The 20,341-nt window shown below is 42.4% G+C and overlaps 1 protein-coding gene across 1 annotated transcript in view; it reads left to right on the forward strand.

The window, feature by feature from the left end:
• Positions 1-20,341, forward strand: part of fmn2a (formin 2a) — a 53,637-nt gene that overhangs the window by 12,355 nt on the left and 20,941 nt on the right. Inside the window, exons 4-7 of the mRNA XM_074646228.1 lie at positions 57-856; positions 1,611-1,752; positions 9,027-9,114; positions 14,530-14,591. Of these exons, the coding sequence (XP_074502329.1) occupies positions 57-856; positions 1,611-1,752; positions 9,027-9,114; positions 14,530-14,591 (1,092 nt within the window). The remainder of the gene's footprint in view (positions 1-56; positions 857-1,610; positions 1,753-9,026; positions 9,115-14,529; positions 14,592-20,341) is intronic.

Genomic DNA, 20,341 nt, shown 5'->3' on the forward strand with positions numbered 1-20,341 from the left:
CTAATAATGTCGTTGCATGCTAAGTTAAAATCTTTTTTTATTTTGTTCACTGACAGACAGAATCCAGCAGGTTGAAGTCAGGCCAGTCGTCCTCAGAGGATGAAAGCTGCCTCATCCCTCAGCTGGAGAGGACCGTCGATGACCTGCGGATTAAGATCGCTGTGTTGCAGGGCCAGCAGGCCTCCTTGGCAAAGGGCAGCGGGGATAATATGGGAGTTCTGGGCGCTGCCCACCCCAAGGCCTCACAGATGAGAGGAGGGAGACTGGGAAAGATGAGCCAGGAGGCGTCTGTCCAGACCTCACCTGTGGAGGAGGGCTTTAAGTTCGACGTGCCTTTCAGCGGAGGATCAGGCGGCGTGTCGTCTTCTGTTTCATCCTCCGTCCCCAAATCTACAGGGAGCTTTGTCTGCACGTGCCAGCAGAGGCAACAGAGCAGCGCCCATCAAGCTCCTCCGCCCCCACCACCACCTCCCCCACCTTTACCCGGGTTTGGACCTTGTCCACCACCGCCTCCTCCTCCTCCTCCACTACCAGGTTTCGGACCTCCACCACCGCCTCCCCCTCCTCCTCCTCCAATACCAGGCTTCGGACCTCCACCACCTCCTCCTCCCCCGCCTGGTTTTGGACCTCCACCCCCACCTCCTCCCCCGCCTGGTTTTGGACCTCCACCCCCACCCCCTCCGCCTGGAATGGGGCCCCCTCCTCCACCTCCACCCCCAGGCTTTGGGCCTCCACCACCACCAGGCCCCATGCCCTCCATGATGGCCCAGGAAGCTGCCCCTGCCAAGGCTGCGATAGAGCCCCCCAAGCCAATGAAGCCACTCTACTGGACACGCATACAGCTAAATGATAAAAAGTAAGGATACGCAGCGTAAAGTGAAGATAGATACGCATCATTTGTAGAAAGGTATTCTCTGAACAGTAGAGAATTGAGAGGAAGCTTGTCCACTTAAGATAAAGATCGCCACGTGCTCTGACGGCAACAGAGATGCTAACCTTGTGGAAAATAAAAGTGATGCAGTCCAGGCGTTGTGGTCAGCACTGAAACCAGGATTTCTTTCCTTAATAAGGCTTGGAAAATTGTAGCTGAATAAACGTCCAGAAATAGACTACTTGATTTACTTACAAGTAAGGAACTTGATGCTGAATTCTAAATGTAATTCGTTGGCTGATGGATTTGACAAGAGGATTTATATAAGTGGATTTTTAGGCTGCAAAAGATGACAAATGAGTACTCCTAAAACAGCAGACGACAATCTACAAATGTCAAAAATGCCTTTTGTGGTGAAGTGAAAACATGAATTAGACTATAAAAGTGGACTTTGCTGTACTTTTTCAAACAAGAGATGGCAGATTTAAGCTGTAGTGGGTAGAATTGGCGCAAATATGATTAAAAAAAGTCACTATATCCATATTTTTAGATTTTTTAAAGCCTGAAAACAGAGCCATGAGGAGGTGCAGAAGTCTAGTTATCTCTCAGAACACTTGAATTACAATATGCTGAAAGGTTATTATGGAATTTTTCCTGATGATGCCAAAAACATTCTGCCTACTGCAACTTTAAAGCTCTACTTGTACTGTAAATAATTCCTCTTTCCCCCAATCTTTAGACCCATTGGCGCACTGGTGTGGGACACAATCGAGGAACCAAGTGTGAACTTTGAAGAATTTGTGGAACTATTCTCCAAAAGTGCTGTTAAGGAGAAGAAAAAGCCAATTTCAGACACAATCAGCAAGTCCAAGGCCAAGCAGGTACAGTTATGGTTGTGTGTTCCTCTCTGTTTGTCTCCATATACAGTACAGTATACAACATCTGTGCTTTTTTATGTATGCAAATGTGTGTGTGTTTCCATATCCCCCTGGGTCACCAAATATGGCTTCTCTTCAGGGCTTTTCCCATCTTCACTCTCACTCCTCTGATGCCCCGTTCCTTTCCATTTCTCCACACTGTCGCTCTCCGAGTTGCTTTGAGTGACAGGAGGAACTGCTACAGCCAGACAGTTATTATGTGGTGTGAGCTCTGGCTCCCACCCGACTCCCCCGTGACCATCCAGTGGCACCGAGCCAATGTCTCGCGTGCGGTGAGGAAACCTCACGACGGTGATGACTGTTGAGCGAGAGAGAGAGAGAGAGAGAGAGGGTGGGGAGTGAAGGAAAAAAGGAGGGAGGGAGGGAGACGCCTGGGAGCTGTATTTCGTGATGTGGTTCCTCCCATTGTGCTTTCTGTATGACTTAGTTTAATAGTTCGACTGTTTACCTCCCCATTGCCCTTTATGCCACTCCATCAATCTGCAAGTCAAACATTTGATCTACAATTTAAAGCCGCTCCAGTCAAGATTTTTATGTTAATGTATTATTTTCCCAAATGATGTGTCTAAATCACAAATAATGTTGCACCGGGGACGAACATTTCACCCCTCTAATTGAGACCCAGTAGGATCACCCGACAGTTGTTGCTGAGATAAAAAGTTGGTCCCAGGTGTGGACGTTAGTGGGAAATCTTCTTAGTTTATGGGAAGTGATGAATTGAAACTCGACACCAAAATATAAAACAAAAAAAGGTTCCAGCTGAGTGAAAGTTTAATTTGCAAACAATTGTTGAACTCCCCTACCCTTAACATAATAACATAATAACAATAATAACAATAATAATGTAGGTCTAATTGAGTAGTTTCTGAGGCCACATTACATCATTACTTTTAATAGTTTCTAAATCTCCAAAGCTGTATTTTCCCATTGTTACATGGTCCATCCCAGGTGTGTAAAAGTTGATGACCCTTTCATCATGGTTTTATAGTCCACTGGGCCAATTTTGGCATTTTTCTTTTGCTTTCAGCTTTGACGTGTGCTGCTTTAAGGAGTTTTTTTTTGTAAGTGGGCACAATGAAGATTGACTGGTTTAAAGGAACAGTGTGTAACAGTTAGGGGGATCTATAGGCAGAAATGTAATATAATATTAATAAGTATGTTTTCTTTAGTGTATAATCACCTGATAATAAGAATCGTTATGTTTTCTTTACCTCAGAATGAGCTGTTTATATCTACATAGGGAGCGGGTCCTCTTCACGGAATCCGCCATGTTGCACCGCCATGTTTCTACAGTAGCCCAGAACGAACAAACCAAACACTGTTAACTTTTCCTGCTTGGGCCGGAGTCGATAACGTTCCTCGCACCCGACGCCGCCGCTGTCTCTCTCTCTTGCTTCACCACTCACTTCCCACGTACACACACACTCTACGCACTGGCTCTGCTCCAAATGACCAACAAGTGGTTCTAGAGAGGGCCATTCGCGTTTTTGCGTCGGCCACCGTAGTTCTCCTACATGCTTGGCACACGAGAGAGGCTTCATTGACCAACAACTGGTTCTAGAGAGCGCCATTCGCGTTTTTGCGTCGGCCACCGTAGTACTCTTATATGCTTGGCACACAGGTGAGGCTTCAGTTGGTTGCATTCTGCAACCTCACCGCTAGATACCGCCAGATCCTACACACTGTTCCTTTAATCTTTAACAATTTTATTATGTTTTATAAGCTTATTATATGTTTTTTATGTAAAATCTGAATCTATAGGCTATATCTATAATATCTATAATTGTCAAATAAATGTAGTGGAGGAAAAAGTACAATATTTCAGAAAATGAAAATAGAACAGACAATACTGATGTACAAGTACCTCAAAATTGTACTTAAGGGTGCTAAATTCTATATCTATGACTGAGAGATTGCCTCCACACGTCTCTCAACATGGCGACAGCTGAGCCAGGGGCTAGCAGCTTACAGTGTAAACAACAGCAACAGTACTGACAGAGCAAACAGAGTTTACGTGGGGGGGAACCGGAGGGTGGGCGCTACGCTTCCACGCCGACGCCGTCGGTCAGGACGGCCCTATCAGCTGTAAGTGCTGTATGAGAGCAGTGCACATGGGGAAACAACAGAGAGACCCACAGCCGTCCCGGCTAGTTAAACAAAGCGTGTGGATTACAACACACGCAGAGGGAGAGAGACTTCAATCTCCGCTCAGGTAGACATCACTCCACTTTATCTTTACATAGCAAATAGATGTTATCAATGCGCTGAATTTGCAATTTAGCACCTTCAAGTAGAGTAATTGAGTAAAAATACTTGGTTACTTTCCACCACTGAGTTTGACCCAAAGAAATTGATCAAAAATTGTATATCTGAAACATGATGATCCCCAGCCTCTATGTGTTTATATTTCAATCTCTGTTCATGGTTTCCATTGAGTGTGACAATGCTCAGGAGAATTATGTGATCTTCAAGCAGTGAAGAGTCCCGTATGAAGCTCATGCTTGTACATCAGCCACAAGCGTGTTTTTATGAGGAATATGAACATACCGGGAAGTAAGAGTTAAAGCCCCTATGTATAGCACAGGAGAGGAAAAACACTCACCGTGCAGCTTTGATTCAATAGAGCACAAAAGTCAACAACATGGGAAACAGTAGATAAGCTAAGGGAGTTTGCCCTTCACAAGAAAATTTCATACAGGGATTCTTTTTCAAATGCACTTCAGAAAATAGCCGTCATCAAGCATGTTGACACTCCAGGAGCTATCAGACGATTTCCACCTGAGAGACCTAATAAAGGGAATCCACTTCTGTACAGAGCAGCACTACACCTGCAAGTCTAGATTTAGGAGATGACGCAGGGTAGGGAGACGAGGAGACAACCACAAAGAGTGTCCCATTCTCTATTAAAATAGACTTTCTGATTGATGGAGCTCTGAATAAGTCTGCTACCACATTATGAAGTAGCTCGAGGCTGTTGTGGTTGTATTGCTAAATTGGGAGGGACAAGAGACAATCCCCTGGGTCCTCGCTGAATGATACTGCTGTGGATGTTCTCCAACACAACAATGGTGCTGAAGATGTCTAAGTCAATAACGAAAAAAATAAAATCCAATCTTGACCCCAATTTGGAGCCGAACCTTTGACATTTCCAGCTCACAAGGACCGGTCCCAGGCCTCAAGGCAATCGACCACATCTCCTACGACTCGCAGCTATTCCCGTCCCCCCTGTGTGTTGTGAGTTCAACTGTCTTGCTGATGAGAGGGGGCAAGCATCCTCTCCAGAGCTACCACTAGAGAGCAGCTTTGACGTCAGTAGTGAGCCAGTGTAAAGGCCTCTGCAGACATCAGTATCAGATGGGTCCATGTTTACTTCCTGTCAGCTGATGTCATTCACATATGGTGCCTTCAAATGAAACTCGTGAGCTTACGTTTACAATATGGGAAGTCGTGTACACAATATGCTTGGCGTTCAAGTGGTTAAGTCGTGAGAACACCGCTGCTAAGCAACGGCAATATTAACGTTGCTGTCAGCGTCTAGAAGCCACAGAGGCTAACAATTTAGCAAGCTAGCAAGTGAGTAACATATTCACTTATTATGCATTGAAAAAACTCCCATGGCGTCATTTCTGACAATATCAACGAACACGATACAACTCGGGAACTCAGAGCTTTCAGAGGGGGGCATTCATATGGACTCTTCTCATGAACGTGGTAAACACAACCCCATTTGAAGGCACCAATACGCTGCAACTGGAAATGGTATATATTTTGTATATTTGTGACATCACAAAATTACAGAAATCCTGATGGCTTGTTTCAAAGTCACAGTTTATAAATACGGGCTGTGTGTATTTCTCTGTGAATTTAGTTTTTCGATACTTTCACAGTATTTAAATATCATTAAAACCTGTTTTATAGTGAAGAAGACATGAAAATCTCACTTTTTACAATATGGGACCTTTAAAGTTTTCCATCTCGCATTAATGAAGATATCTTTTAAGCAGGTTAATAGAAGATATGAATGACAGGAGGGCTGCAACTAATGATTGTTTTCATTATTGTCTCTATCTTGTGATTACATTTGTTTGGTTTATAAACTGTTAGAAATGTGATAAAGTGATAAATGTCCTTGTTTTGTCTGAACAATAGTCCAAAGCCCAAAGACATTCAATTTGCGATCACAAAAGACTAAAAAGCTGCAAATCCTCCCAGAGGCTGAAACTCTGGGATGTTTGGCATTTGTGCTTGAGAAATGAACTGAGAAATTAATCAATTAGAGTAGTTGCAGATTAATTTTCTGTCAATCCTCTAATCCAGAGCCTTTCAAAGTCTGATGCTGTGGGTCTTGGTTCACAGCACATTTTTCCTAACCTAAACAAACCATGACAGGTCAGAGGTAGATTGGTAATATCGCTGGTTATTGTTATAACGTGTGGCTCTTGTGCAGACTGTTAATCGATCAATACATGGATTCTGCAGAATTGTTTGTATTCCCTCTACCTCTTTTTAAAATATTGTATTTGAAATATGTTTAGAGCTGTTATGGGTTATAAACATGCTCTTTTATCACAATAGAAAACTGTAGGTCAGGATAAGTCTTATAAGTAGTTTTAGTTCAACTCAGTGCTCTATCCCAAAGTTCAATGACAACGAGATTTGATTATCTTTTGTATTATTAGGGCTCTTTCAGCTTCTTTTGAGAGTACACGTTGTACCTCAGTGACTTGTTTCTCACATGCGATTCAGAGCTGTATGGGATTGATGGAAGTCCACATTGGCAAACCCTGAAATGATAAATGGATCAAAAGATCAACATATGATTAATGTGACTTAAAGGATTTCTTTAAAGCAAAAACCTAGACACATGGATCTCATCAGACTGTTGAAAGACGCTGCATTAAATGAATCTTTTAGGGTTGTTTTGTTGTCCTTGACAATTGCTATTGATGAAAATGTTTGTCACGAAAATGATCTGGTTCTTGGATCCAGCTGTGTTTCATTATGAAATAGTACCACTGATACACTGCGAGGGCATTTTAGATTTATGTAAAAAGTGTAAAGTGATCCTCTGTAATATCAGGCAGCTCTGTAAACCACTGGACTCTGTTTTAAGTAAGTTTAACCTGCTTGTACATTTGGGAGAGTCAGGTCATCTGATAAAACATGACTAATCACTGCCATTAAACAGCTACCCTACACTTACTATCACAGCCTCCCCATGAAAGTCATTGGGCATCATATCTCGAACAGCCTGTCCCCTGAATCTGTGGTTGGGCCGGGAAAACGGAGACAATTCGGGACTGCTGATATAACTTCCTGTGTGTTTGAGAGGTCTGTGGTCGGTATGATCTGGTTTAGATGGAAGCGTTCTGTCTGGATCGCAGTAGGCTACGGGTTTCCTGTCCTGTCCCTTCACCACTTCGCTACCCGGCGCACACTTCTGCTTACTCAGGCGGGCTGTGGTTCATAATGGCCCCCTTGGATACAGTTTTTCATGCATAACAACAACACTGGCTTAATATTCAACTCCTGGCTGTTTGACAAGTGGAAGCTATTATTATTCAGCAAACATTTGTTTAAGGGTAACTTCGTTATTTTCAACCTGGAACCTATTTTCCCATATTTTTGTGCCTAAGTGACTGATAAGGACAACATTTTTTGAAAGGGCAAGTGAGGAGCGTATATGTGATGTAACGTCCACTGAAAGTGCTTGTTTTTGCCACTGACAGGCTGAGATTTTTATTATAAGTGTCAACATTAAGGAAAGGAGCCTAGAGAGAAATAAAATGGTTTTCTTACGCTGAATTCACACCAGGCAGCAGCAAAGTGCGGCTCGCCACAATTATTACATTTTTCTATGGCCAGGAGTATTGTATTTCTGTGTTTCATGCGGGAAGAAATTATTTTGTAGCATAGGTCAACATGTAACAGGAGTCACAGGATCTGTTTACTGATTGGCTGCGGGTCCTCACTGACCGCACGCTAAAAGTCAAACCTTTCTCAACTTTTGTTTGGCTGCACTTCGGCGCAGAATCAAACGGTCGCAGCTCGCTGAGCTTGGAAGCGGCGGCCCCAGCTTTTCATAGACATTGCGTGGCAGTTCGCTGTCGGCCGCACTTCTCCGCTGCTCTGGTGTGAATTCGGCGTTACCTCTCACTCGATCTGGTCTGCTTGTTATTGTGTCCAAGTCCTGCTCAAGGAGAAGTCTCGTGAAATCTGAATATCTGTATACTCTGGCTGAAATAAATACGGGCGGCCATCAATTTCAAAGACCTCATCCACATTGTCGATCCATCTAAATATTCAGCCTTGACGCTGAAAGTCTTTTAGATAACACTAGGCTACGCTTTCTGTACTCCAACACAACAAACTCTGCCCAGCTAGCACTCGTGTTTCCACCATGGATGTATTCTTCTATTCCACTGTTGTCTTCTGGCAACACGGCACCACGCCAGATTTCAGAAACACACCTCATTGAGCGAGACTCTTTCCATAATGTCAGACACTTATAATAACAATCAGAGCCTGTCTGGGCAAAAAAAAGCACTTTTAGTGGATGTAAATGACGGTGCCAGCTTGCCCCAATAGCACCATATTGCAGCTCATGAGCAGCTGCCATCTACAGCGCTCTCCCTCAATACTGGACCAGTTTCAGACATTGTTGTTCCTGTTAGTCAGTTAGACACAAAAATATGGGGAAATAGGGTCCAGGTTGAAAAATACCAAAGTTACCCTTTAATATTGCAACTTTTGGAGCAGGTTTGATCTTGGGATTCAATCGTTTTGACTCCAAGTTATTGTAGTCATGTTTGCTTTGAAAAGATTATTCCTGCATTGTGCAATTCCATTAGATAAAATGTAGACAAAACAATAGGGATTCTCTGTATATTTAATCAGTCGTGCGGCTTCATGTGATCATACTTCATTTAGCAAATATGCCTCTTGTTGGGTAAAAGTTGCTGAAAGATAATGGATGTGGAGAAATAGAGGAGAAGAAGAAATTGTTAATCATCATAATACAGCTAGACAGCATCTTAATTTCACTAACGTCTGCGGACGAATGACCTTAAGTTGTCCTCCTCCACAGAAGGAGACAGACAAAGGGGAGTGGTGTTCCTGTCTTTTGTTTCCAGTCAGTTATTAAATGTGTTGTCTGCATGTCGTGGAGTATTAATATCATGCCTGTTCTCTTTGGCCTTTGTCTCATTTCCTCTTAGGTGGTGAAGCTCTTGAGCAACAAGCGCTCGCAGGCCGTCGGTATTCTGATGTCCAGCATTCATCTTGATATGAAGGACATCCAGAATGGTGAGTGTTATCATGAGGTCATCTATATGAACTTATCTTCCTGTGACTCTTTGAGAAGAACCCTGTGACACAGGTTACAGTAAAATAACGTTATGATCGGTCTACACACTGTAAAGAGAGTAGTTGTTATGGTTTGCATGTTACTACAGTGTGCAGGTGATATTGAAAGCAGCACTGTGATGGTCATTGTGGGGAAAATGGCAAATAGATCTGTAAGTACAGTAGATTTGTCAGTGATGAATTAATTTTCTATATTCCAACATTTTCCCAAACATATACAATATAATAACTACCATTGACATAGTTTACCTGTATTTCATACAATAAAAAGGCACACAACTGTTGTATTTCTACTTTGTAGCATAGCTCATGAGTGTAATATTAAATTCGATACATTTATCAGTGTAAGAACTTTGGTATTAATCCCTTCACTTTAAATATAGCGCCATCATCAGCCAACATTTGGATTTATCCAAGACTTTGGTTTAAATGTTAAAATCTCTTATATTCTTATATACTTATAGGCATCTAACTAAAAATGCTTTAAAAAAAAACCATTGACTTCCAGACGAGGGAACCGGAAGTACTAAAATGCTAACTCATTTCTAGGTTTTAGGACTCATTCCTGTAGCACTCTAGTATCTGCGACAGCCACAGATACCAGATTTTCTTCTCTTTTTTCTGATTTTCATTTGATTTATTTATTGCTGTCGGGATGTAATGAAAATTTCAACTAATATAACAAGAATGTTTTTGAATTGCCAACCCCAGCTTTAAACCACAACATCTTTTATAGAACAATTTCTGTATACAAAATCAAAATGTTGGCCACAGTATTGAGATTGTTCTGTTTGTTTTTGGAGTGCAAAATACATGTTGTTCCCAGTCTACTAGGAAGTGAGTAACATTGAATATTGTCTGAGGTCATTGCCAAAGCTTAAAGCTCCCTCTAGTAGTTAGCTTTATCACAAGTCATAATGTCGCAAGGCATCTGAAATGTTTTTCCTTTGTTGCTCTCCCCTCCGTCTGTTTTTCTTTGCTCTCATTTTGCATAATCTCCCCCCATCTAACATCCACATCATGTTTCTCCGCGGCGCTCTGTCTCTCTCTCTCTGATGAGTTGTCACCATCTTGTCTAAGACGGCTTTGTTAAAGTGAAGTCATTCAGGAGATGTTGATGGGAACAGACTGTTTTCCTGTTTTAGTTTCTCTCTCTGATTGCTCTCCAGTCTTCGCTCATCCATGTGTCTAAACACTTCGTCCTCATCTCCCCATCCTTTTCAGTCCTCCTACGGTAGAGCCTTTGTTACAGCTTTGAACCTTTATCTCAATGGCAGCTGTAACATTAAAATAAATGTGCACCACAGAAACCACGTTGGTACATTTTATACACTTATAGTAATAAACTGTTAAACTCCGTGGAGCTGTTTCGCCTTCAAAGCATCTTGTGGATTTCCACTCTTCTGTGTTTCTGTCTTTGGTGCATCCATCTCAGGTCAGAGTGGGAGGGCAAGCGAGGGCCACTCTCATCAGCACTGTCATTCATCTCCTGTGTTAGGACAGTTTTTAACATGGTGCATAATTAGCGCTGATTGGAAACTTCAGTATATCATGGAGAGTAAGATCAGCATGAAGATTTCTCAGTGGTTTGGTGGTGAAGTACTTCTTAATATAACTTGCTTGTTATTCCCCCAAAACAATAGCATGCCTACTGAGTCAGTCAAGCATTTTAATTGAATGATTATTAGGCGTGAATAATTATAGCCTTAATAATACTCATTATTCCACCAAAAGTCTGTATTAGCAATGCTGCTGTTTACTCATTCCTGGAATGATCTCATGTTCCTTTTGTGCTGAGGTTTAAGATGATTAAAGAATCTAAGAACAATTTGTTCACAACGGCGAAAGATTCATTCGTCAAAACCTTGTAATTGTACCTTTCAGTGTAGTGAATCATTGTTTTTTTTTCGTTTTTATTCCACGTTGAAGACAATGACTAGCAAAGGCATCATCCCTTAGACATCTCTGACTTGAAGAAAAACAACTTCTGAATCATTGATTTTGATCGTGTTTGTTTTATAAAGAACCCCGATTAGTCACTGAGCAGTCACACACATTTGTTTTTTCCTCACAGCTGTTGTTGTTTGGTGTCAGGCTTGGCCGACGCTCTGCGTGTTTCATATGACACTTCCGTGTGGCGTCTGCTTCCGGTGGTTGCCGGCGCCATGCTGGGGTCGAATGTGGTAGTCGGGGTACACCCAGGCAGATGGATCTGGTCATAAGAGGTCTGTGTCAGAGTGATGATACGGCTTTCTCCCATGTCTTTTTTTTTTTTTTTTTTTAAAAGACGTCTCCGATCAGACCAGCCAGCCAGACTCGGGCTCAGATAGTAATGAAAACCAAATGGTTACAAGAGAAGAGTGCGAGAAACAGGGAAGGGGGAGAGTCAGAGAGAAGGAAGTTATTTCTGTGGTGGCTTTGGAAGAGTGTGAAGAGTTTAAGAGAGTGACAGCAAAGAAGTGGGAAAGAAGGAGTGGATTTGCCCTTGTGGCACAAGAGTGAAGAGATTAAAAAGGCTGAAGGGTTACATAAAGCGAGATAAAGCAATATCAGAGCTAAAAGTACCAGACAGAACTGACTGGATCAGTACAATAGTCACTCCAGGCTTATTTTCCCCCAAAATGCCTGACCTTCTTTCTAATTTAGTTTCTTCTTTCTTGTTGTTTCTTAAAGGGACTCTCTGTAAGAATCTTAGATTCTCATTTTGCTTTTATTTTGTGATTTTCCTTTTTTTTTATAGCCTGTTTAATGAGCATTGTTGGAGGGAGTCGGATATCGAAGATTGTCATTGCCAACGACTGCTTCACTGTAATGTTGAACACATGATTATAAAGAACCAACCAAATTTAAATGAGATTGCGATTATGACGTTTAGGAATTTAGGGTAGACAAACAGGCAGACAGACAGACACGGCAAAAACAAACTATTAACGGTTCTACCTGTACCTGGATCTGCTTTGCCTCTCTCAAAACTCTCCTGCAACGTCTTTTGTCGGACGGAGGGTGGTGCAGGAGACTTGGACATATGGCCATCTTCGTGTTTTTGTTCCGCCTCCTTGTAACTTTCAGGGTGTGTTGTTTTTAAATGTTTAAAGAGGTTACGGTGTTGCTGCTACTGGTGTTAACCTTCGCTGCTTCAGCCTCCAGAGATTGGTCAGAAGGCAGACGGGAGACACCGTAGTTTTGGTCTCCGGAGCTGGAGTCGACAACGTTACTCGCTCCGAAGCCCCGTCACTCCACTCAGCAGCAGAGAAACAAGACACATTTCTGCACAAACTGCAACTTCCACTCTACATTCACTGATATTCTCAAAGCTAACTCTCTTCTGCTCCGCTGCTCGCTGGCTTTCTCACACACTTGCCGCCGCTCTCTCTCTCTCTTGCTTCACCACTCACTTCCCACGTGCACACACCCACTCTTCACACTGGTGCGGCTATTCTCCCACAACACTAGTTTTCGCCCAACGGTCACATTCCTGTTTTGCAAGACGGGCTTCACTAGATATAACTTAGTTTTTTTGTGCTTCTGTGGAGTTTGTGTTGGAGTCTGAGTTGTGGTGGGGGCTGGTCGTTGTTGGCGTTAGTGGACACCATTTCTAACCGAACTTTAGCTACGGCTAAGGCACTTGCGAGTGTGCTTGACGAGACATCCATTGGATTTTCCCAGAAAAATCGGCCTGGGTTCTTCACATTAAAAGCAGTCTACAGGCTGATAGAGGAAACCCAAAAAGTTGTGGAAGGTCTCGTTTTTTAGGTTGGGTTACACCTGTTCACACATTGGCAATAAGGAATGTGTAAAAAAAAAAAGTTACAGTCCCTTTAAGTTAAGTTAGTGAAAAGCTTATAAGAAGTCCAGTCACATTCAGTGTCCAAGCATAAGATGAAGAAGAACATTGTGCACTGAGTCCATTACTCCCAAGTCCCTTTATCCCCTCTGACACTTTTCCCCTTGTACCTCAACAGCAAATCAGCAGATCAAAACAATGTGAGTAATTTGGACACCCACAGCACAGTGAGATACATACAGTATATAGGTGTCGAGTGCTCCACTGGGTGATTGTGCGTACAGCAACACCTCAGCCTCAACACCACAGACCCCCGGGCTCTGTTTGTCTTTAAACATTTACTTTCAAAGGATTAATGCTCACGGGCGCCAGGTCCTCGCGCCGAGACAAAAAGGCGACACAAGGAATTCAAACACAGGAGTTCAAACACAGATCTTTGTACCTTTGACAGATTTCCAAGACCTTCGTATTTATGTTTTAGTTTGCGGCCCCTTCTATGCGCTATCGTGATGAGAGCTGATATCTATGCGAGTCACAGCATACCGCGTACGGTGCTCTATGTGGGCCGTGCAGGGAGAAGTTTGCCCTTGTTTCATGCCACATTCAGCTCCAGAAAAGCAACAGGTCTCACAGATTTGAAAAGGTGTTCCACCAATGTTTATGATTTCTGTTTCGGCCAAAGAAAAATGTGATAATCTAGAATTTATAAAAGTGGAGGCCTGTTGGTTTTCTGACTTGTTAAAGGTGAAGTCGGTAACTTTGAGCAAATATGATCATAAAAGTTATTTTTATAAAACGGTCACTCTATTCGGACAATATTGCATGAGACAGATAATCTGAAAAAAATTGTGCTCCTCTGCCTCCTTTTAGTGCTCCTAATGGCATTTGCAAGATTTCACAGCACTGAAAGCAAGCAATCAGAGCCAAGCAGCCTCTAAAGCAGCTGTCAATCACTGCTCAGGAAACTCGTAAACTCCGATCAAACTGTCAAACAGCACTGATCAAATATGAATCAAGATTCTGTTACTGTAATGCCTATTTTTCAACTCAAATGTTTTCAGAAGCAGCACAACAGAAAATTTGGACCAAGCTGTGAAACTGGGCGATCTAGTTCTATAATGAAACGAGAGGCCGCCATGTTGTTTCCTGTTTGAAATGGCAAGCAGAAAACCAGCGACCAATCAGGTGCATTCCACGATAGGATACGTTACCGCTTGAACGGCCAGTTGAGTGGAGCAGTGTGTCCCCTAGTGTCCTCACCGGACCTGGTGGACATGTACCACTGGATTTAACATTATAGACATGACCACTGACTATTTGTGTAACAATTTAGCCACAAATTCACAGACTGACCGTACACAGTCCAGCTATATACTCGGTTTTGACCAACTTTATATCTGTCTCATGCACTACTGTCAGTATATAGAGACCGTTTTATAAAAATAACTTTTTATCATAAAGTTCCCGAATGCAGCTTTAATGGAGTTCCTCTAAGGAAGCAGAGAAATGTCATGTCATGCTTTAGTGTTAACATTCACATTCACCATGTCATCTTGTCCTTCCATCCACAGCCGTCCTAAATATGGACAACACTGTTGTTGATCTGGAGACTCTGCAAGCCCTTTATGAAAATGTGAGTATAACAACAGGATGAAGAGCTACTTGGAATTGGAGATACGTCTTTTATGGTTACAACAGTTATAAACATGTTTTAACTTTGCAAATGTTTGACTCTGAAGAGAGGATGATCAAGTCTCATGTGGACAGCGGTTTCAGTAAAGTCAATAGAGCAGTGAAAAGCCAATATCCCAAACTGAATTACATTTCTGTATTTCCCTGCCAATGCAAAACCATATAAATACACAGTGTTGAGCAACAAAGCCAGCATAATTATACAAAGTAACACCAGTGACAGCTCAGGCTGATCTCAACTGCAGCATTCGGTGTGGGAAAACCTTTTCTTTTCCTCTGTGGTTCGCAGTAGGAGTGTTATTTTGGAAAGAGTTTGCTTGTGACAAATAGAATGATTTATGGTTACGCATTCATGCCATATATGAATAGCAGGCAATCATTTTATTATAGAGTGAAACCCAAGAAGGCTCAACGAGCCGCGATATCAACAAAATGGTAAAAAAAGATAATCATTCATCAGCTGTTAGTGTTGTTTTATTTGGCACTTCCCTGAGGGTAAGCCACAAAACACCGACTGTTATCCATCAAAAGATGCCTTTCGAACATTATTAGAACCTGAACGTTAGTATACAGTGTATAGGTGAGAAATTAATCCACTTTTAATTAAATTGGTGTGTTTATAATTAGGTTTATCAAAGTTAACATGATATCTTTAACGCATTAACGCAACTTGCGATTTTTAGATGTAGCGGGCTCAGTTTTAAAGCTAGAGTGAAAATACTGACATCATGGGAAATTAGAAAACCTCTGAGAAGGAGGTTTAATAACGCTCCAAACTTACGCTAAATTTTGGCGAGGAAAAACTGTCATTTTCAAAGGAGTTTGACCTCTGACCTCAAGATATGTGAATGAAAATGGGTTTCTCTGGCTACCCACGAGTCTCCCCTTTACAGACATGCCCATTTTATGATAATCGCATGCAGTTTGGGGCAAGTCATAGTCAAGTCAGCACACTGACACACTGACAGCTGTTGTTGCCTGTTGGGCTTGAGTTTGCTTGCTTTGTTAATTGATTTCCAATAATAAATATATACATTTGCATAAAGCAGCATATTTGCCCACTTCCATGTTGATAAGAGTATTAAATACTTGACAAATCTCCCTTTTAAGGTACATTTTGAACAGATAAAAACTGTGCGATTAATCACTATAAAATATTTTAATCAATTGACAACCTTATTTATAATATAAAGCAACAGTCAGAGACGTCACTTCACTGTGAATATATTTCTCCATGTGAACTTCTCATTCTATGTTCCACTTGAAAGGGTGAACTAAAGGAAGTGTGCATTAGATACCAAAACAAACAGGCGAGCCACAAACCGTACTGGTATGTGCGCTGCTTGGCGACAGAGTCAGTCTTCTGTAGGTCTGTCTGCTGGCCTGGAAGGGGACCAGCGCTTTGACACAGTAAACATGTTTTCTTCACGCTGGATCGGATTGACTTCACTTTTGTAATGCCCCTGTGCGGAGGAAATGATAGTTGTGAAACTCCGGCGTTTGTGTCACACTGCTCCTCTTGAAAGTGCTGGTGTGGTTTAACAAAAAAAAAAAGATAGACTACACTGAGCTTTTCCAAGTGAGACGACTACATTGTATCGTATGACATTAGCATAAAGAGAATTAAGGAGCTGTCATCACTACTTTCCAATATGTCTCCATTTCGGCCATGAAGGGCTCCTTGTATACAGCAAATACATATTCATCACTGATAGAAAATCTCCCCCGCCCAGTGGAAGCGGTTCAGGACCCGTTCGAAGGCAGGTCAGTAAATAATGGAACATGAAAACGGCCGTGTTTTCCACATTTCAGCTGCAATACACTTTTAAGATGCTGTGAAATTCCTGTGAATCGCTTTTTGGCACAACTACACAGGAGAGGCCTGGACCTTTGGCTGCCAGAGGCATATTAATAATGTTGATCATGGGAATGAGGCCGAGGCTCGAGACAAGCTGTAGTTTCTGAACCAATGTGTCATAACCGAGGATCAAAAGTCGTCTAACCTCTCCGCTCACCCCGAGACTTTCAAGCCCGCTCCCTCTCTCTCCTTCTCCCCCTTATGGCCTAAGGCTGTGTTATTGAGTCGAGGAGCCAAATTGTTTCTCTTTTGTATTGCGAGACTCCATCCTGTCTGTGGGTCTCCAGCCCCCTAAACCACAGTTGGCAGCGCAGTCAGCCTGTCTTGAGGAATGCGAGGGGCTTCTAATGGTTACACCCTCGCTCACTGTGCGAGGAGCGAGATCACACGCTGCTCTCTCCCTCGCTCTCTTTTTTTCCTCTCGCAAACACACTCACAAACAAACACGTTGACCCGCACAAAATGTGCACATACTGTACTGGGCGCACTACGCAGGCAGGGGCAGAGTCGCCCAGTCTATGAGCTGCGGATTACAGCCACTCCTGTTCTTTGAACAATGAGCCGCCACCATTAAAGGGGTCACAGTGATAGTGGGACACCACTCCCTCCCCTCTAATATCACAAGCCATAATCTGGGTCCAGACAGTCTGAAGTTCAGACTCCTTTCAGCTGACGGTAGCTAAATGTCATGGAGGTCAGCCAGAGCCACAGTCCCTCCTACGGACTTTTACACTACAAATAATCACCTCATACTTAAGGGCTGTTGCGGTGAAGGAATTTCCCCTGCGGTGATAATGATTGGCTCAACAGTGCGATATGCGGTATTATTGCATGTGTTTTTTTACTTTATCTTTTTTTTTTACTGACTTTTATTAGGTATATTGTTGCTTTTTAAATGACAGTTTTAAAAGTAATATATGAGTTTCTTGTATACAAACATTACTGGGTGCGTGCGCATTCGGGGGGCAAAACCACCGTTGTAATCAAAGTAGATGTTTGTACATTCTTGTTGACTATACTAGGCCCCTGCAGAGTCCGACCACCAGATGCCATTATCATATGACGTATTAGTATGAGATTTGTTTTAGATTATTATCACCTGTTATGAAACGGGTAATGTTAGATCAGACATGTGATTTGTCTTGGGGAACCAGGGTCTGTTTGGTTGACAAGTTACGTGAGTCCCTCCTGATGGCTGCCGCCAGACACTTTTTCCTTAGCGATTCCTAAACAGGTATAACATTCATATAAAACTGGAGACTTGGATTTTGGTCTTGTTCTTAGTACAACCAGTCACACAGCAGCTCTTCGTATGTCGGGCAGGTGAACATTAACATTAGACCCCTGACGGAAATGTAACGCCAAAACTCAATACAATATTGCAGATATGTCAGACTCAAACGAACATTAGCTAACGTTAGTTTTCACAGCTGCTTGTTGTTGTGACCGCGGGGGGAGGAGGAGCAGCTGCCCCGGTAGACTACCAGACGTCTTCCCTTCAAAATGTAACGTTACGGCATACCGGAGTGAGCTTTCAACCACCGTAGTTGTGTAAAGTCATAGTAATTTAGAACTGTAATGAAGTCTTGCATCACTTTTATGTTTTAAGGCATAGTTGCTAAATATATATAAATATTTCCTTAGAGTGCTGGTCGATCACTCAGTTGTTGATCAGTTCATTTTTATCGATCTGTGGAGCATGACAGCTCGCCATGACCACCCTTTCCCTTACTAGCACTGTGTGACTAGAATGCTTTTGCCCATCAGGCCTGGATTCATATTCCTCCTTCTGCTTTTAAGCAAAAGCATGTGATCCCCTAAACATTTTTGCAGTAACAACTCCTTGTCATCTCTGCATTGGAGCTTGATTACGCTAGACATGCTGTGCTTTCTGCCCCCCTAGCTGCGTGCGCATCTCTGTGATGACGTTGCACAGAAACCCGTCTATTAAATACTTGTTTATTGTTAAATGCAGAACAGCACATGCAGCCTGACATGTAGGATGTGACGGTTGGTCTTTGTCCCTCCCCTCCTCCATTGGGATTGGACGGCTGGGTAAAAAGTGACAGTGACGAGTGCAGCGTTTTACCCAAAGTTAAAAAATGTTAAACTCTCTGCTACTAGAAAAAAAACACCAATAGCGCAGCGCTCAGCGCAGAATAGACGCTCAGCGCCTCGTCATGCTGCTGGCGTTTGTAGCATAGTATAAATATGCGGCGCTCCCATTGCAAAGAATTCCAAAAAAATTAAAAAACGTGAACATATCGGTTGTGGTGGTTGCTTGCCATCCCCTGCTGTTTGCTTGTCAATATTGCAATATTCCGGTTATTGTGACATCCTTATTCATACTACTTCTTTTTTACGACAAGGCCTTGTGATGTCTAAATATATTTCACATGTTTATAACATGAAGCAACTTGTCATTTAGACACTATTCTTTGGCATCTCAGTGTACAAATAATCTCAAAATTCAGTTGAATCCATCCAATCCATTGAAAATTGAGTGACATATATAGTGATTAAGCCCTGGCTGGCTCTGTTTATCCCTGTGCTAGGAACCTGGCTAATGAATACCACTTGGCTACCGCTCGAATTCTGGCATCACAAATATCATCGTACTTTTACTTTGCATTCGATATTCCACATGGGACTGTATTTCTCATGCTAACAACCACTGCAACATGCCCTAGCAATTCAAAGATCACACGCTAATGCCTACTTGTCCCCAATTACACCAAACACTGCTGGGCTCCGCTGCTGCCCTTTGAAAAGGATCTGCTTTGTATTAAATATATTTACACTTTAAAACATCTCGAGAGAAGGCGAAGGAGAGCTTGCCCTCGTCGACAGAAGGCAGCGGTGTGTAGAATACTAATCGGGCCCTCAGTGCTTTTGATGCTGCCGTTTGATGTTTTCCAAGGATCCATGCCGAGGCCAAAACCCTAGAGAGAAAGATGGAGAAGAACAGAGGGAGAGACCAGAACGCTGAGACTTCGGGGGTCTATACTGTATGAGATGGTTTACATTCTCTTCCTGGGGATGGTTTTATTGTTTTGCCTGTCTGCGTCAGACACATTAACATCTATTGTCTTTTCCTCTTGTGAAACGAAGGGGCATTTCTGGCCTGTTTTTTTTATACCACCTTGTATAAAACTGTGGTCCGGGGCCTGACAGCAGGATAATAGTCAGGAATGTAGTCTGGCTGAAGCAACATTTCTCAAACTCATACTGTATAGACAGGCATTGAGTTTAAGTACAAAACAGCAGAATTCTTTTACGCTCGAGCTAAAGTTTGTCTACATAAAGAAGTGGAGAACTAAACAAACCCACCTCAAGTTTAGCTGCTCTGGAGCTCTTGATCACACCAGTTGTCATGGAACTGTAGATGTTCAAATGTCCATTTTGTCTGAGCACTTTAAGGACTTCTTGTCCATGTTGGCTTGAAAGTCGAGGTTCAAGATTCATTCTTGATCCTGAAAACAGCAATTGACAAAAAATCATCAGCTCAAGGTCCATTTATGTCCTGGTGCTGTTGATCATATCACATGGTCTTCAACAGCAGAAAACTATCTATACCAGGGGTTGTTTTTTACCTTTTTTACATTTTCTTGTTACTCAGTGTGCCATATCAACATCAAGGTTAGCCATTAAGTTTAATTATGACACCACATCTAAATTTAAATCTCCAACGGATCTGTAATCCTATTCCATCCATATAGGCAACATGCATGGCAAAATTTTTAAAAGACATTTTCTCCCCTAATCCAGGACATTGTAATTTTATAGAGTGCTACAGGAATGAGTCCTAAAACCCGGAAATGAGTTGGCATTTT

The sequence above is a fragment of the Sebastes fasciatus genome, chromosome 9 (genome assembly GCF_043250625.1).
Source record: "Sebastes fasciatus isolate fSebFas1 chromosome 9, fSebFas1.pri, whole genome shotgun sequence".
Taxonomy (NCBI): domain Eukaryota; kingdom Metazoa; phylum Chordata; class Actinopteri; order Perciformes; family Sebastidae; genus Sebastes; species Sebastes fasciatus.